The sequence below is a fragment of the Furipterus horrens genome, unplaced genomic scaffold (genome assembly GCF_987537825.1).
Source record: "Furipterus horrens unplaced genomic scaffold, mFurHor1.1.pri manual_scaffold_8, whole genome shotgun sequence".
NCBI classification, from domain to species: Eukaryota; Metazoa; Chordata; class Mammalia; order Chiroptera; family Furipteridae; genus Furipterus; species Furipterus horrens.
Genome location: NW_028327178.1, coordinates 71,837,631 through 71,854,290, shown reverse-complemented (window position 1 = coordinate 71,854,290; position 16,660 = coordinate 71,837,631). Strand labels below are relative to the sequence as shown.

At 38.3% G+C, this 16,660-nt stretch overlaps 1 protein-coding gene across 1 annotated transcript in view; it reads right to left on the bottom strand.

The window, feature by feature from the left end:
* Positions 1–903: 903 nt before the first annotated feature.
* DZANK1 (double zinc ribbon and ankyrin repeat domains 1) overlaps positions 904–16,660 on the bottom strand; it is a 136,587-nt gene continuing 120,830 nt past the window's right edge. The window contains exons 15-21 of the mRNA XM_090286005.1: positions 15,042–15,116; positions 13,155–13,251; positions 12,599–12,699; positions 7,740–7,820; positions 7,090–7,217; positions 2,095–2,169; positions 904–1,656 (exon numbers count right to left, since the gene is read on the bottom strand). Of these exons, the coding sequence (XP_090142131.1) occupies positions 1,533–1,656; positions 2,095–2,169; positions 7,090–7,217; positions 7,740–7,820; positions 12,599–12,699; positions 13,155–13,251; positions 15,042–15,116 (681 nt within the window). The 3' untranslated portion in view covers positions 904–1,532. The remainder of the gene's footprint in view (positions 1,657–2,094; positions 2,170–7,089; positions 7,218–7,739; positions 7,821–12,598; positions 12,700–13,154; positions 13,252–15,041; positions 15,117–16,660) is intronic.

Here is a 16,660-nt window from a genome sequence, read left to right as displayed (position 1 = left end):
TCTGACAGCCATGGGCTTTAGTGAAAGGAAAGAGACCTCTGTGTTTTGCCTCTAGGGGAGAGAGGGCAGAACTCTCCACTAGGAAGTGTGGAAACCCAAGGAACACTAAAGTTGTGGTTCCTGCACTCAGGTTATGAAAGTTACCCCCAAGAGCTATGAGATGGCTGTTTCTGGAACCCATATTCCTTTTCCCTGAGGTCTGGAGAAAACGGTCTTGAACTCCATATTCTGCTCCCTGTCAGTCAATTCCAGAGCCCGAGGGGTATAAGCCACGCAGTGTCTGATGCCCTAAACTACCTTTCAAGTGTGGTGGCCATTGTTTCACTTCCACCTTCTAAATAAAAAACCCTGTGCAGTTTCTCTTGTAGCCAACCCTGAACCAAGCCATAAAATAAAACTCTGGGGAAGTTCGTCCCTGCTAAGCAAAGTTGACACAGTGCAACCTCCCCTCCCACCTCAACCTCCCATCCCCAGACAATCACACTGCATGGGTCTCTCCAGACACTGGTTAACCTTGCAGCATCCCAACAAAGATTGCCAAAGGTATGACCAGTGGAACTCAGTGCCAGCACTGGCAGATTCCACTGGGAGCTTGGGTTCCTAAGACTGCACCTGTTCTTCCTACAGTTACCCATTCACAGGAAATATAGTGCAGGTAGTGATGACAGCAACCACTTAAGTCTGTTATTTAGTATGCTAGATTAATTATTTTAAATTAATAAATATTCTAGTTATATACATTAACAGAAACAATTTAGGGATTCCACAATTCAATCACTCAAAGACTGAAATAACATTCTGAAAAAAGAAATGTCAAAATTACACATTCTTGCAAATAGTTTATTCAAAGCTTATTTGTAACCAAATTACAAACCATGACAATAGGAATATCATTGAGGTCAACATAAGAAAATTTTAAAATAAACTCAACCTTTATGTTCTAATTTGGAACCATGTACAAGATATATTAAGCAAAAGGACATGATGGAACAGTATGTAGTTTGCTACTATTTTCCTTAAAAGAGGGGAAAGAATATATGTGTGTTATCTACATTTATAATTATGTATACTCTACACATGTGCATATGCATATATTATATACATGGGCTTATATAATCCTATACTATTTTTGGAAAGATACAGATGATACTGGTATAATTGGCTTGCCTCTGAGGAGGGGCAGGGGAAGTGGGTGGCTGTAGGATAGGAATAAGAAGCAGACTTTTCACAACATAATTCTTAATGCTTTTTAACTTTGAATTATATGCAATTATTATCTATTAAAAATAAATTTTAAAATAAAATTCTAAAATAATCAGCAATAAAACACACATTAAGTTCATCACTATCCAGGGCACATTAGGAAATGTCCATGTGGTATTGGTCACTTACACTGTCATATAATTTAAAAAAAACTTAGGAGTTCCTCTTAATCTCAATTCCCAAACCTCAAATACACATTTCAGAAAGAAACAAAGAAAAGCCAAAGCTAGATGGTCTCTTTAAGTGAAGCCCCAAAGAACCCCTAGGGTCTAACAGTCATCCAGGCAGAGTTTAGCAGCAAAGAGTGATGTGATGAGGTCATCCTCAATTGTCAGAGCCAGGTCATGGGCTGTCTGGCCTCTAGTATTCTTCTTTTGGATGCTTGCATTGCATCTGGGAAGGGAATGGTGGTGAGCTGAAGGACATGGGCACTTGGACCTGAGGGCCTGGCTCTTCCCTGACATGGAGGTCAGTCTGGGAGACTCCTGGCCCCACCTTCCCAAACTTGTTCTCAAGAGGCCACGATGACCCCTGTTCTCAAAGGTGGCTCTCAAAAGGATGGGACATTTTGAGAGGTTTTATTTCAAATGTTCAATTGCCAATCCATTGGGCACCATTACATCAAAGTCCTACAACCAATTGTGTTTAAGAGGGGCAACATTTTCATTGTGCATTGAAAAGCACATACTGCCTGGAAGCCAAGGTGAGATACAAGCCCCCATTCACAGGATTAACTATATAGCCAGGCACCATAGCCCTCTGAAATCCCCCCAGGTAAGCAGGGGGCTCACTATGGCCCTCACAAGTCTCCCCAGGGGCCAGGGAACATACCCCAGTAAAGCAGCGATGCAGTCCCTTCCTGCCAGGCCAAGTAGAGCTGCTTCATGAAGAGCTGTATTTTGGAGGCTGTTTGGGGAGAAAAAAATTATCCTGGCTAAAGAAACTGGAGAGGTAGCACATGACCAAAGGGGCCTTGGTTTCACCCACTGACCTATTTAATTGGGATAATCTCTTGCATCACTTCTCACTGCCTCTTCCCTTGGAGGAATATTGTGATGGTGGCTAAGCTGTGACATTAGATAAAAAGTGAAATGTCTATGAACCATCATTCATTCATTCATGTTTTTAATCCCCACCTGAAGACATTTGTTCATTGCTTTTCAGAGAGAGAGGAAGGGAGAGAGCAAAACATTGATGCGAGAGAGAAACATCAATTGGCTGCCTTCCATACCCACCTGTATTGGGAATAATATGTGCCCGGACTGGGGATTGTACACATCTGGACCAGGGACCAAACCCGCAGCCTAGATATGTGCCCTGACTGGGAATCAAACCTTCAACCCTTTGGTTATAGGACAATGTTCCAATAAACTGAACTGCACAGGACAGAGTGAAACATTTATTTCTTAAACCCATAAGGATCTGGTTTGTAGGTGACTTAACAAATACTAATAAAAATTATTTTAGTAAATTTCTGGCCAGAGTTTATGGAGCATATTAGACATAGTCTCAACACTGGCTTGGTCCTCTTGGGCATTGTCTATATGATAACCTTTCAGGGCTGAGGTTTCTATTCTCATGTAGGGAAAATGACTTTGGCGTAAGTGAGTTGGGTTTGTATAATATGATCTTAAAAACTAGTCTCAGAATCCACAGAGCAAGCCCAAGAGGTCAGACAGAGTATATTTTACTGCATGCTAGACTTTCTCTCAACCTTTTCTGAAAGGTCTGGCCCAGAGATAGAGCAGTGGATGACTGAAATGGAGGATGGAGTGGTACCTGCATTTTAGAACTAATGAAAGGCTCCTGATCAGAGATGGCAGGAGAGATGGTACAAGGGAATCATGACTGGAGTAGAAATGGGATGTGCAAACAGTGTTCTGTATTCTCTCAGACCCATTTTCCCTAATCCCACCTCCATCCCCTGCACCTGCAGATGTACCTGCAACCCTAAATTTATCCCATGGAGAAAAAGATATGGTGGCCTCTTCTTTGAATAAGAAAAATGGAGCCTCTGGTGAGAATCAGGTTAGCAATTGCCATGCCCTGAGGGAAGTCTTCCAGTTGTCCCAGCCTGAGAGCAGCTTTATCTACCCCTCAAAATTCCCCAGTTGAGAAGCTCCACTAATGTACACAGAATTCCCACACATTCAGAACACTGCCAATTCTAAAAATGGATACACAACAAAGGATCACAGATATCTGAGAAAAACCAAGACACACAATACAAACATTTTTAAAAGATTAAAACTTAATTGTCATCCTCAGAAAGATTGAAGACGAATGAAACAACATGCGGTTATGAACAAGAAAACAATCAGAACAAAAAGTAGCTCTTAGAAAGTAAAAATATGATTGTTGAAAGTAAAAATATTATATAGGAGGGTTAATAAAATCTCAAAACAGAAAAATAGAGATGAAAAATATGGAAAAATAAAAAAGAAACATATACGAGATCAATCCAAGAGGCCCACATCAAACTAATAGGAGGTTTTAGAAGGAGAGAACAACAACAACAACAAACAGAGAGGAAAAAATACCTAAGAGATAATAGAAGAAATTTCCGTTGAGCTGAAGAAAGACATGCCTTTTCAGATTGAAAGGGCCAACTGGGTGAATGAAAGACAGCACATTAAAAAACAAACAAACAAAAAAAAACAAAAACAAAACCAATCCTTGTAAAATTTCTGAACGTCAAGGATAAATGCTTCCAGAAAGAACAAATAAGTCACAAATGAACAAGAATTTGCTGTAGAATTTTCATGGGCTGTGTGGGATGCTAGAAATCAAGAGAGCAAAACTTTGTAAGACTTCAGGAAAATTTATTTTGAACACAGAAATTATTATTAGTCAAATATTAATCAAGATTAAAGACCAAAAAAATCATTTTTAGTCCATTCAAGGACTCAGAAAGTTTCTTATACACACTCTTTCTGGAGAAGTTACTTGAGGCCATACTTTATCCTGACAAGAATCAAAACCAAGAAAGAGGAAAATGTGAACAATAACTACAGGTGAACTCCAATTAGAAAGGAATCCCATAATGACCACTGTACAGCAGATCTGAAAAGCTATCAGGCAAAACCTGAATAGGAAGTACATTCCAAGAAGAATGTCTCTAAGAAGAATTGCATTAAAAAAGTAAGAAACAAGATAGAATTATGGATTTGATGAAGCCATGTTCTTTTTCAAACCAGAAAAAACAAAAGCAATCAGAAATTCCAAGAAGATCAAAGATACAAAAATTATATGTTATTCATAGTTTATGAAAAAAATGAAATGTGACAGGATTTTAAATAATTCATGGTGTGTAAAGAGAATCTATTTGACATTTCTGGTAACAAAATTCTACTTTGAGTGGCCTACAGGGAAATATTTTGAATCCACAAAGAAGAAAATGTAATCACAGCATACCATTTAATTCTGCCATGAACAATGGTTATATAGCTATTATAATGCAAGTACTCTTTGTGCTTTTTTCTATTGAAATAGACTGGAATCAATTCTAATTATGAAATCTAATCATAAAGAATGGAAGTCTTCATTATGTTAATACAAGAAAATATAACTATGATCAGTCTTCTAAAAAGTAAGCATAAAAAAGAGAAGTTGTGAGATGGAAGAGGAAGGATAGGTAAAGGTAGGAAGCACTAATATACAGTTATATGCACACATATACAAGGCAGTCAAGAGATACCATTGAAAAATAATAGTCGAAATATGAGTTTAGGCACATTATTTATAACAGCAATTAGTAAAGGAACCAAAAACACTAATAGAATGATTAAAACATGAATATGGGGATAGAAATGATCAAGTGAGGTCAGTGCACCAAATCATCATCTATCATGGCAAGATTCAATAGATAATGTCTAAGCACACTAAATAATTATCAGTTTAAGGATATTATTTAGTGACAAAGATGTAGTTGACTCCCAGGAGGATTTTAAAATATTTAAATATAGTTGTCCCTGGGGACAAAGAATGGGGGTTAAGAAAGTGAGGGCAGAGGAGAACTGCTAACCCCTTCCATAGGGCTTGATTTTTCAATCATATGCATGTTTTACTTTGATAAAATTAAAGTTATTTGAAAAAAATAAATAAAAAGTTATTTGATATGTAATAATTGTTTTCAATAAACAGATATAAACACATTTAAAAAAATCTTTCTGCCAGACTACTCATAAATAAGGCAATCTCACTTTGGACCAAAATTAAATGAAGTTGATGAAACCTCTCCAATACTCCTCTGCACCTAAAGGAAATCTGTTCCAGGCTACTGTGTCTCAGGTCCTAAGGGGTAGGTATGGGACCTTTCCTCCCCTATCTCCATGTGACCTAAATTCTGCTAATAGTAATTATGATAATGCAATGAAAATGACAAAGGGCTATTATACACCATTTAGATAGATGGCATAACCACAGTGTTAGACTTAGTAGAAACGCAATGAGATCATATGTGGATAAATGTCAATTTATAGAATGGCACTGAAGCAAAAATGGAAACTGTGGAAAACCGAAGGAATCCAGTTAATCTGTTCCATGTCCAGAGTAGTTTCATCATCTTAGGTGGGCTTTTCATAAGTCTAAGACTCATCATATTTAAGCATCAATTCAAAATGTGCTGAAGATATTTTTGTATCAACCACAACATATTTAAATGCTTTTCTGAATTATACAAATATAAAGCATACCTTAACACAAAACAAGATAGCATTATTTTTATTAATAATGATAATACAAGTGTGGGATAAATAGAGAAGTTGACAGAGTATGATAAATGTGAACCCTAAGAAAACTTGAGAAAGCAAATTCCAGCCATCAAATATTTGCACCAACATGCCAAACATCCAATAAAACTGAAAAAGGGGGTCATCTCTACAAGTATATCTGTTTTACTGGACAGAAACTTATAAAAATGCATGTTGAAAAATTAAGAGAGATATATTTTAAGTAAAATTACTAGAGGAAATTTTGAAACAGAGGAAAAGAGAAGCAAAACTATGTTGGTTGAGCTACTAAGCAGTATGATTCACTGACCTGAGCTTTGACCCTACCTTAGTAATAATTCAGGAGGCAGTAGTGTTAGACGCCTGTGATACCCCTCAAGACTTCTAGTTCAACAGCTTGGTTAGCAGGATATAGGCATTTAACAGGAAGGACCCATACTCAAGGAACTTTCTACCCCAGGTTTCCTACTACTTGCAAGAGGAAAATAGAATCACAAGGCTGGGAGAGGACAAGAGGCAGGACAGCACTAAGACGAAGACAGTTTGTAACAAAGCCATCCCACATGACTTGGTATCTAACTGTCCTGCTTCACAGCTGGGAAAACCAAGGCAGCAGGAGATTATGTGGTGGATTCAGATGGGCCAGTCTCCTCCCCAGTGATGTTAACATCCAGAGACAACTATATATCTTTTTTTTCTGCATTAACTTCATGGGTATATTTCTGTGGGGCTCTCTTCTCTTATGGTCCTTAACAATTCAGATCATGACAAAAACATTGCTTAAAACCCCAAGTGCTAAGAATTTGCCAAACCCACGATAGTATAAATTCATGAATTAGCAAAATATATCATCATTTTTAAAAGCTACTATAATTTAGGCAATCCAACAGTCAATATTTAAATTTTTGTTTTACCCAGATTTAGAAAATATAAACAGTTTAGCCACTTACTAAGTCCACAATATGTTTGAATGCTTCTTAAAGTAGGTCAAATTGAATAGGGCATGCATGTAGACTAATCCTGCTGCAACAGAGCCCCTGGGTATCGGCTGGCTGTAACATGGCACCAGAACTCTCCTTTGTTCTGTTTGACTTACAGTCCCCACTGCTGGTCGATGTCTACTCCTCTTTGCACAAGAACTGGGATTGCCTCATGGTGCTTATTGATCACAGCCACGATAATAGCAGGTCGGTCTTCACTATCACTGCAGTTTGGATCTGCTCCCTGCAGCATATGGAAAAGGACAATCCTGCCACAAAAAAACTTGCACTCAGTAGCATCTAATCACTGTCTTAGTCACTAACAAACATCCTTGATGAAATTAATCTTTAAATCCAAAGAGAAGAGAATCAGAAACCCTGAGACCCAACATACAACAGACAGAGTTGCCACATCACTCAGTGGTCAAACTTCCGTTTCTACATCAGGAGGGGCAGGCACTCAGACAATCTTGCTTCTTTAGGAAACATGAAGGTCACATGGAGTCTCATAGGCCAGAGATTCTGTCTACCTTCATGCATGTTATTTAGGCTCAAGTGTACTTTTCTGACTGTTTTCTTTGCCATAAAAACTAGCAACAGGTAACAACTCATGTAAAACTTTGGATTTATCATTTAATCCACTCCCAAACAGTTTTTAATTAAATGGCACAGTAATTAATGATCACAATATTGAATAAAACTTTCATCTGAAAGACAGATGAAACAGGCTGAAACCCCCAGAGACTTGTTCTTTGGTTGCACTTACTTCATCAAGCAACTGTTCAATTACAGAGGTTCTTCCTTCCCCTGTGGGTCCCACTTCCTTCAGCAAGAGTCTATTTTCGGGCTGCAGAATTACAAAATGTGGTCATTTCCACTGCTACAAAATATTTTTTACTGTCAAGTCTTACTTGCCATGGCTCAACCCTCAAGGTAAATATTTACTCTTCAAGCTTAACTTCTGAGCCCCAGGGACAGATGAGCATGAGGACAATTGTGTGTGTACGTGTATAGGGGGGCGGTGGTCTTCAACAGCCAGCAGCACAAACAAACACATTTAATGTAAATATTGCTGGTCTTTGAAACCTTGTCTTGATGAAGGACACCACACTCACATGGTTTTATATTATTAAGAACAGGGATGCAATGAGAAATCTCACCAAAACCCAGAAACCCCATATAAGTTTTATTATGAATATTTCTAGGAAAAGCAACCAGATGAATCCTAAAATTTACTTTGCCTGCTGTATAAAGTGTTCAAAGTCAAGCTCTTGCTTGGGGGAAAAAAAAGTTCATCTATCAACAATCTATGCATCAGAAAACTGAAGGTTTTTATTATTGTTTATATTTTCAAAATGAAGAAGAAGAAGAAGGAAGAAGAAGAAGGAGGAAGAAGAAAAGAGAGAAGAAAGGAGGGAGAAGAAAGAAGGGAGAAGGAAGAAAAGAAAGAAGAAGAAGAAGAAAGAGAGGAGAAGGAGGAAGAGGCTTAAAAAATTAACAAAAGATTTGGAACAAGATGAGAAAGGATTGAAAACCACTCATACGGAAAAGAACAAAAACACATACGAGACAAGTGGTGAGGAAGTAAAATCCAGAGTTCAAATCAACAAACCAGAACACAGGGAAGGAACAAATAGTCAACCAGTGCAGAGAGAGGAAACAGGAAGTAAGGAAAGTGATGAGAGAATCAGAAACCTCTGGGACAGCTATAAGAGATCAAACATACAGTATATAGGATTGCCAGAGGGTGAAGAAGAAGAACTAGAAATTGAAAAATTAAGTGAAGATATAATAAAGCAGAACTTCCCGAACTTGGGGGAGGAAATAGACTTACAGGTCCAGGAAGCACAGAGAGTTCTAGAAAAACTGGACCCAGGGAGAACCACTCCAAGACACATTATAATCAAATTGTCAAAAGTTAAAGATAAAGAGAGAATCTTAAAAGCAGCAAGAGAGAAGAAAAGAATCATGTACAAAGGGGTCCCAATTAGACTATCAGCTGACTTCTCAAGGGAGACTCTGCAGGTAGGAAGACACTGGCAAGAAATATTCAAAGTAATGAAAATCAAAAACATACCGCCAGAAATACACTATCCAACAAAATTGTCATTCAGAATAGAAGGGCAGAGAAAGTGCTTCCGGGACAAAATAAAACTGAAGGAGTTCATTAGATCCAAACCACTATTATATGAGATGTTAAAGGGACTGGTTTAGAAGAAGGAGGATCAAAACTATGAACATTAAAATGAAAACTGCATCACAAGAACCAACAACAGAAGCTAGGGAATTGAAACAAAGGCAAACTAAATAGGCAACGAGAGTGGAAAAAAAACTATAGGTATGAGGAACATATTGGGGGAAGGTCAGCAGGGAGGGGTAAGGGGGTAAGGGAGGGAGATGGTATAGGAATTAAGAAGCATAGTAGGAGGAAATGGAGTAGACAGAAAGGTTGAGAAGAACTATATGCACAACCAATGGACATGGACTAAAAGGGGGTACCACTGGGGGGAGGGGGCCACTGAGTGGAGGGGAGCAGAGGGAAGGGAAATTGGGACAACTGTAATAGCATAATCAATAAAACATATAAAAAAAATCTAACCCTACAGCTATAAGAACTAGAACAACAACAACAAACGAAGCCCAGAGTGAGAAGAAAAGAAATCATCAAGATTAGAGCAGAATTAAATGACATAGAAACTAAATAAACAATTCAAAAGATCAACAGAAATAGGAGCCAGTTCCTTGAAAAGATAAACAAAATCGACAAGCCTTTAGCCAGGCTCATAAAGAAAAAGAGAGGACCCAAATAAACAAAATCAGAAACAAAAGAGGAGAAATCACGACCAATATCAAAGAAATACAAAGGATTGTAAGAAATTACTACAAACAACTATATGGCAAGAAACTTGACAACCTAGATGAAATGGACAAATTTCTAGAAACATGTAAGCTTCCAAAACTAAATCAAGAAGAAGCAGAAAGCCTGAATAGACCGATAACGAAGAGTGAAATTGAAACACTAATCAGAAAACTCCCTGCACACAAAAGCCCTGGACCACATGGCTTCACAGGCGAATTTTACAAAACATTTAGGGAAAAACTAACACCTACCCTTCTCAAACTATTCCAAAAAGTCAAAGAAGAGGGAAACTCCCAAACTCTTTCTATGAAGCCAGTGTTACCCTAATTCCAAAACCAGGTCAAGACACAACAAAGAAAGAAAACTACAGGCCAATATTGCTGATGAACATAGATGCTAAAATCCTCAATAAAATATTGGCAAACCGGATCCAGCAACACATTAAAAAGATCATACATCATGATCAAGTGGGATGCAAGGATGGTTTAATATTAGAAAATCAATAAATGTAATACACCATATAAACAAAATGAAAGATAAAAGCCACATGATCATATCAATAGATGCTGAAAAGGCATTTGATAAAGTACAACACCCAGTTATGATGAAAACACTCAGCATATTGGGGAAAGAGGGAGCATTCCTCAACATAGTAACGGCCACATATGAGAAACCCAAAGCCAACATCATACTCAATGGGGAAAAACTGAAAGCATTCCCCTGAGATCAGGAACAAGACAAGGATGTCCACTCTCTCCACTCCTATTTAACATAGTATTGGAAGTTCTAGCCAGAGCAATCAGACAAGAAAAAGAAATAAAAGACATCCAAATTCGAAAAGAAGAAGTAAAACTGTCACTATTTGCAGATGACATGATAGACTCCATAACCCTAAAGAAAGAAATTAAGAAAGATACAAATAAATGGAAGCATATACCATGTTCATGGATGGGAAGAATCAACATCATTAAAATGTCCATACTACCCAAAGCAATTTACAGATTCAATGCAATCCCTGTTAAAATACCAGTGACATATTTCACAGACCTAGAATGAATACTTCAAAAATTTATATGGAACAAAAAAAGACCCCGAATGCCCACAGCAATCTTGAGACAAAAGAACGCAATAGGAGGAATCACAATACCTAACATCAAACTATACTACAAGGCCACTGTAATCAAAACAGCCCGGTACTGGCATAAGAACAGACATATAGATCAATGGAACAGAATAGAGAGCCCAGAAATAAACTCAGGCCTCTATGGTCAACTAATATTCGACAAAGGGGGAAGGAACATAAAATGGAATGAGAAGAGCCTCTTCAAGAAATGGTGCTGGGAGAACTGGACAGGGACATGCAAAAAAATGAAACTAGACCACCAACTTACGCCACACACCAGAATAAACTCAAGATGGATCAAAGACTTAAATGTAAGACGTGACACCATAAAAATCTTAGAGGAAATCATGGGCAGGAAAATTTCAGATATCCCACATAAAAATATTTTCACTGATACATCTCCTAAGGCAAGGGAAATAAAGGAAATAATAAACAAAAGAGACTACTACATCAAACTAAAGAGCTTCTGCTCAACAAAAGAAAAGATTAGCAAGATGAAAAGGAAAAGAACCATATGGGAAAACATATTTTCCAGTGATACATCAGATAAGGGATTGATATCCAACATATATAAAGAACTTACATATCTCAACACAAAAATGGTAGACAGCCCAATTAAAAAATGGGCAAAGGACCTGAACAAACACTTCTCCAAGGGGGATATACAGAGGGTCCATAGGCATATGAAAGAATGTTCAACAACACTAGCCATCAGAGAGATGCAAATAAAAACCACAATGAGATACCACCTCACACCAGTCAGAATGGCCATCATCAACAAATCAACAAACAACAAGTGCTGTCGAGGATACGGAAAAATGGGAACCCTAATGCACTGTTGGTGGGAATGGACACTGGTGCAGCCACTGTGGAAAACTATGGAATTTCCTCAAAACTAAAAATGGAACTGTCTTTTGAACCAGCAATTCCACTGCTAGGATTATACCCAAAGAATCCTGAAACACCAATTCAAAAGTCAAAAGAACTTATGCACCCCTATGTTCATAGCAGCGCTGTTTACAATAGCCAAGTGCTGGAAACAATGTAAGTGTCCATCTGTAGATGAGTGGATTAAAACAGTGTGGTACATTTACACAATGGAATACTATGCAGCAGAAAGAAAGAACTGCTGTCATTTGCGACAACATGGATGGAACTAGAGAGAATTATGCTTAGCGAGATAAGCCATGCAATGAAGAAAAAATACCATATGATATCACCTAATACAGAAGACTAAGGAACAACACAAACAAATGAACGAAATTGAGCAAGGAACAGAGTAACAGTAATCAGGAGGGAGCGGGGAGGGAGGGAAGGGTGTAAGTAGGGGAAGGGTTTAGTAAAGGAACTAATATAAATAACCCATGAACATGGACAACGGGGTCGGGATCGACTGTGGGAGAAGGGGTGGGCTGGGTGGCGGGGTAGCAATGAGGGGAAATGTGGGACAATTGTAATAGAAAAAGAATAAAAATAAAATTAAATTAAAAATCATTTAAAGGAGTCCAAAAATAAAAATATATTGTCATAAAAAGGAACAGAAAATGAAAAAAGTATTCTTCTATTTTAAAAAAATCTTAAAATAAAACACTAAGTAGATAGGCCAAAGAAAACAGCTGTAATGACCAAGGGATACACATACTGTAAGCTGCTGCTTCTTTTCTTGAAACGTTTTAGTCTTAAAAGTCTTTGTCCTCTTGACTTTTTCAGTGGTATCTGAGGTGCTCTGGTTGCAGTCACTCTCTGGAATGACAAATAACTAAGGACCAAAATGATGACTGCCCGCCAACCTCTCCCCACAAGTAAAGAGCTGGAGTCTACTGTCATGCCGCTCAAGAAGTCAAAAGGGTAAAATGGGCTTTGTAGAAATTTCTACTTGATTAAACATGGCAGAGAGGACTCCTATAGACACTTCTCTCAGTCCAGGACCAGGAAATGGGTGGGAAGGAGGGGAATAGAAGTGACTACAGTTTTTAGGCCCCATAGAACACCCCACCCACAATTTATCTCCCCAAGCCTGTGAAAGGCTTCTAAAATCTCACCCCTGCCTTCAGGGAAGCCAGAGGAATAAAATGGCTAGAACATGAAAAAGTAAGACATGTGATTGGGCTGGCAAATTTTAAACAATTCTGCCATCCTTGCCAAGTCAGTGTGTTCCTGGTCGATGGCTTTAAAATCAATGAAAGGGCACAACTCACCCAAGCTGGACCTGCTGCCGAATAGCGCATTACCACCCTCAGTGACATTGCTCAGAAAGTGGTCGCTGAAATTCACCACCTTACTCAGGTAAATGTTCTGGCCAATAAGAAAATTCAGCACTATGAATGATAAGATGGTTGTGTCCCAACAATCTCCCTGCCAGCCTGCTCCTCCTGTTAATGACCACTCTGCCCGCACAGTCAAGACTGAAACCTGGACATCCTTCTTACAACTCCCTTACCCACCAGGATGTACTGTTCATTCTGCCTCTTAAAGAGCTCATCAGTCTGTTCTCTCCTCTCAGTCACTACAGCGTTGGCCCCCTCTTCTCACACCAGGATCATCACAACAGCCTCCTAAGTTTCCCACCAGCCTGCCTTCCATGTGGCTGTGCCATTCCCCTTGATACAATTTGTAAATAACTGTGTCCTGCCCCTGCTTAAAACCCTTCTGTGTCTTGGAATTAGGGTTGCCTGATTAGGAGGCTCAGGTTGCAGTTTAAATCCTGGTTCTGTCAATTACTAGATTAGGGACCTTGGAAGAAGCAAGTTGCTTAACTTCTTTGAGTCACAGTTCCCTCGTCTATAAAGTGGAAATATTATGCCCTACCTCAAAGGGATGTTGTGAAAGTAAAATGAGGTGAAACAAATGTTTATAAAGTAAGGATAGATAATACATAGACCAGACCTAAAATTCTATCTCCTCCTGGACTGATTTCATAGCATGGCACCCTGCCCTACCCTCACATGACTGCCAGCTCCTGCCATAGGAAACCCCCTGTTACTTCCTCAACACTAGAACACGCAGGTTAAGGAAAAAGAAAACAAAAAAAACATAGTGACCCTGGGAGTTGGTGCTTACCCAGTTCCCCTTAACTGGTCAGCATACTCATCTCAGCTCACAGCTGACCCCCTTCTCTGGCCAACTCTACTCAGTAGTTGTGTGCTACTTTGCCCTAGAGGTATGCCTCAGTTGGGGACAACTGCGTGGTGCCATTCACAATCCAGAGCTCCTCGTGGATCAGACTAAATCTAGACATTACTTGCAACCACTTGTTCTTTCAACCCCTTCCCCTGACTTATCTCATGCCCCTCACTCCCCTTCTCCTGAAGTACCTCTCTGACCCAAGCTCTGCTCTAGCCCATAACTGGAAACATGTCATTTAGTGCTTTACTTGGTTTCAAAGCACTTTCACATAAATTATCCCTTGGATACTCCCAGCCTCCCTTTGAGGTAGGCAGAGCCACTGAATCTATTTTAATTTTAAGGACACTGTTAGCACCCTGCTGGGCACATGACCAGGACCTAATAAATGGTAGCTCCTCTTATCTTCCTTGCCTTCTTTACCCATCTTCTCAATCTATTGATTAGTTCTTTTGTATATTTTGACTTCTTGTCTAGTGACACTAAAGCTGCCAATATCAATGTCTGTTATACACTTACAGGCTCTGTTGCAATGCCCTTGTCACCATATAAGAGGGTAGATCAAGGGACACATGGCTACAGCATTTGGTTTCTTTTTTATAGGCAAATAAGACAAAAATGACATTTTTGGCAAACATTTTTGTTAGTCTTTCCCCAAATCAGTTGTATCATAGACCTGCCATCAGATGTCAGAAAGTATAAATAAGCCTGAGAAATAAGAGACCAATTAAGTGGCTGATATAATTCCTGTTCTTACTATATCATTATGTGCCTGAAAGCTGTCTTCTCTCAGGTTTAGCTCAGTTATTTATCTAATGCTATGAAACTCTTGGCCTACAGTCAGGTTTAATAATATTTGAAATTTTTCTATGGATTACACAGAAACATTTCAATAAATCATAAACCACAATTTACTAGTTCAGTCCATTCTTCAATGAATAACTCCTGAAGGTTTCACTCACCTTGTTTGAGACTTGAATATAATTCAGACTGATGCTAACTTCATAGCCATCTTCATGGACAGTAGCAGAGATAAGCTTTCAAAAAAGTATTAGAAAGGATTCACAACTGTGGGTATGGAACTCAAGTGTCCTGAGCAACCACAAAGAAATTCTGAGCTGTTAAACTATAAATTTAATCAAATATTTAATTAACACAAAAGAAGGCAAAAAAAGAGAAGCAGAGAAACAAAAACTAGATAAAATAGAATACAAATAGTAAAATATCAGATACAAATTCAGCCATATTTATAATTTCATTAATTATAAATGAACTAAATAAATACTCCATCAAAGAGCAGAGACTGCCAGAATGGATAAGAAAGCAAGATCCAAATGTATACCACCTACAAGTGACATATTTTAAGTTTAATCAAGTTATGGCTCGATGCCATCACCTTGGAAAAGGTGTCCTGGGAGCCAGGCATTGGTAATCAAGGGCCAGGTATCACAGCTGAGCAGTTTCTCTGTAAGTAGTGGGAGGGATTTAGATTAAACCAGGGATTAATCAGCAAAGGCTTTAAGGATCACATCATAAATGTTTTAGGTTCTGGGGGACTCTATGGCAATGTTGAGTATTGTAACACAAAAGCAGCTGAATAAAATAAGTAAATGAATGAGTATCCAGTAAATGAATGTAATCCAATAAAACCGGATGGCAAGCCAGAACTGCCTACAGGCCAGTCTTCAGACCTCTGGATTTGGCTAAAAAATTACTAAACCATCAAAATAGATTATCAAAGGAAACTGAGCAATACTCGACAATGAAATATTGGGTTGGCAAGAAAGTTCATTGTCTAATTCCAGATGCTTTTCTTTGAGTGCTGCTTTCAGCTGGTCTAATTGGGAGAAGTACTTGTTGGGATTAATCATTTGGTTTTCTGGAAGCTCATAATAGACAACTCCCTCCCAATCCCACTGTATATACAAAAACACCTTCTTTGGATGAAGACTGGCCTTTGGTGTGGTTGGTAGTGGTTCATTTTGCTTGTCACACAAACTCTTCTATTGTAAAGTATTCACTTTTTGTTGCCTGTTACAATTTGTTTTAAAAACGATTTTCTTTTTTTTACATTTAAGTAGAGAATCATATGCAAAAATATGGTCAAAAGGTTTTTTTCTCCTTAACTTACGTGGAACCCCAAAATCAAAGCGATAAACATAACCAAGCTGGTACAAATGATTTTCAATGCTTGATTTGGATATTTTGAATATGTTGGCTATTTCCTGTATGGTATAATATTGATCATTCTCAATTAATGTCTCGATTTGATTGCTATCAACTTCAATTGGTCTACCCAACCATGGAGCATCATCCAGCGAGAAATCTCCAGCATGAAACTTCACAAACCACTTTTGACACGTTTAATCAGTCACGGCACCTTCTCCATACACTGCACAAATCTTTTTGTTTAAATTTCAGTTGCATTTTTATATTTCTTGACATAATAAAGCAATAATATGCTGAAAATGTTGCTATTTTCTTCCATATTTAATATTAAAATGGTTACACAAAAATTCACCAATTTTGATAAGTTTTTTAAAAGCATGCTTATATGACAGCTATTACAATACAATTAACA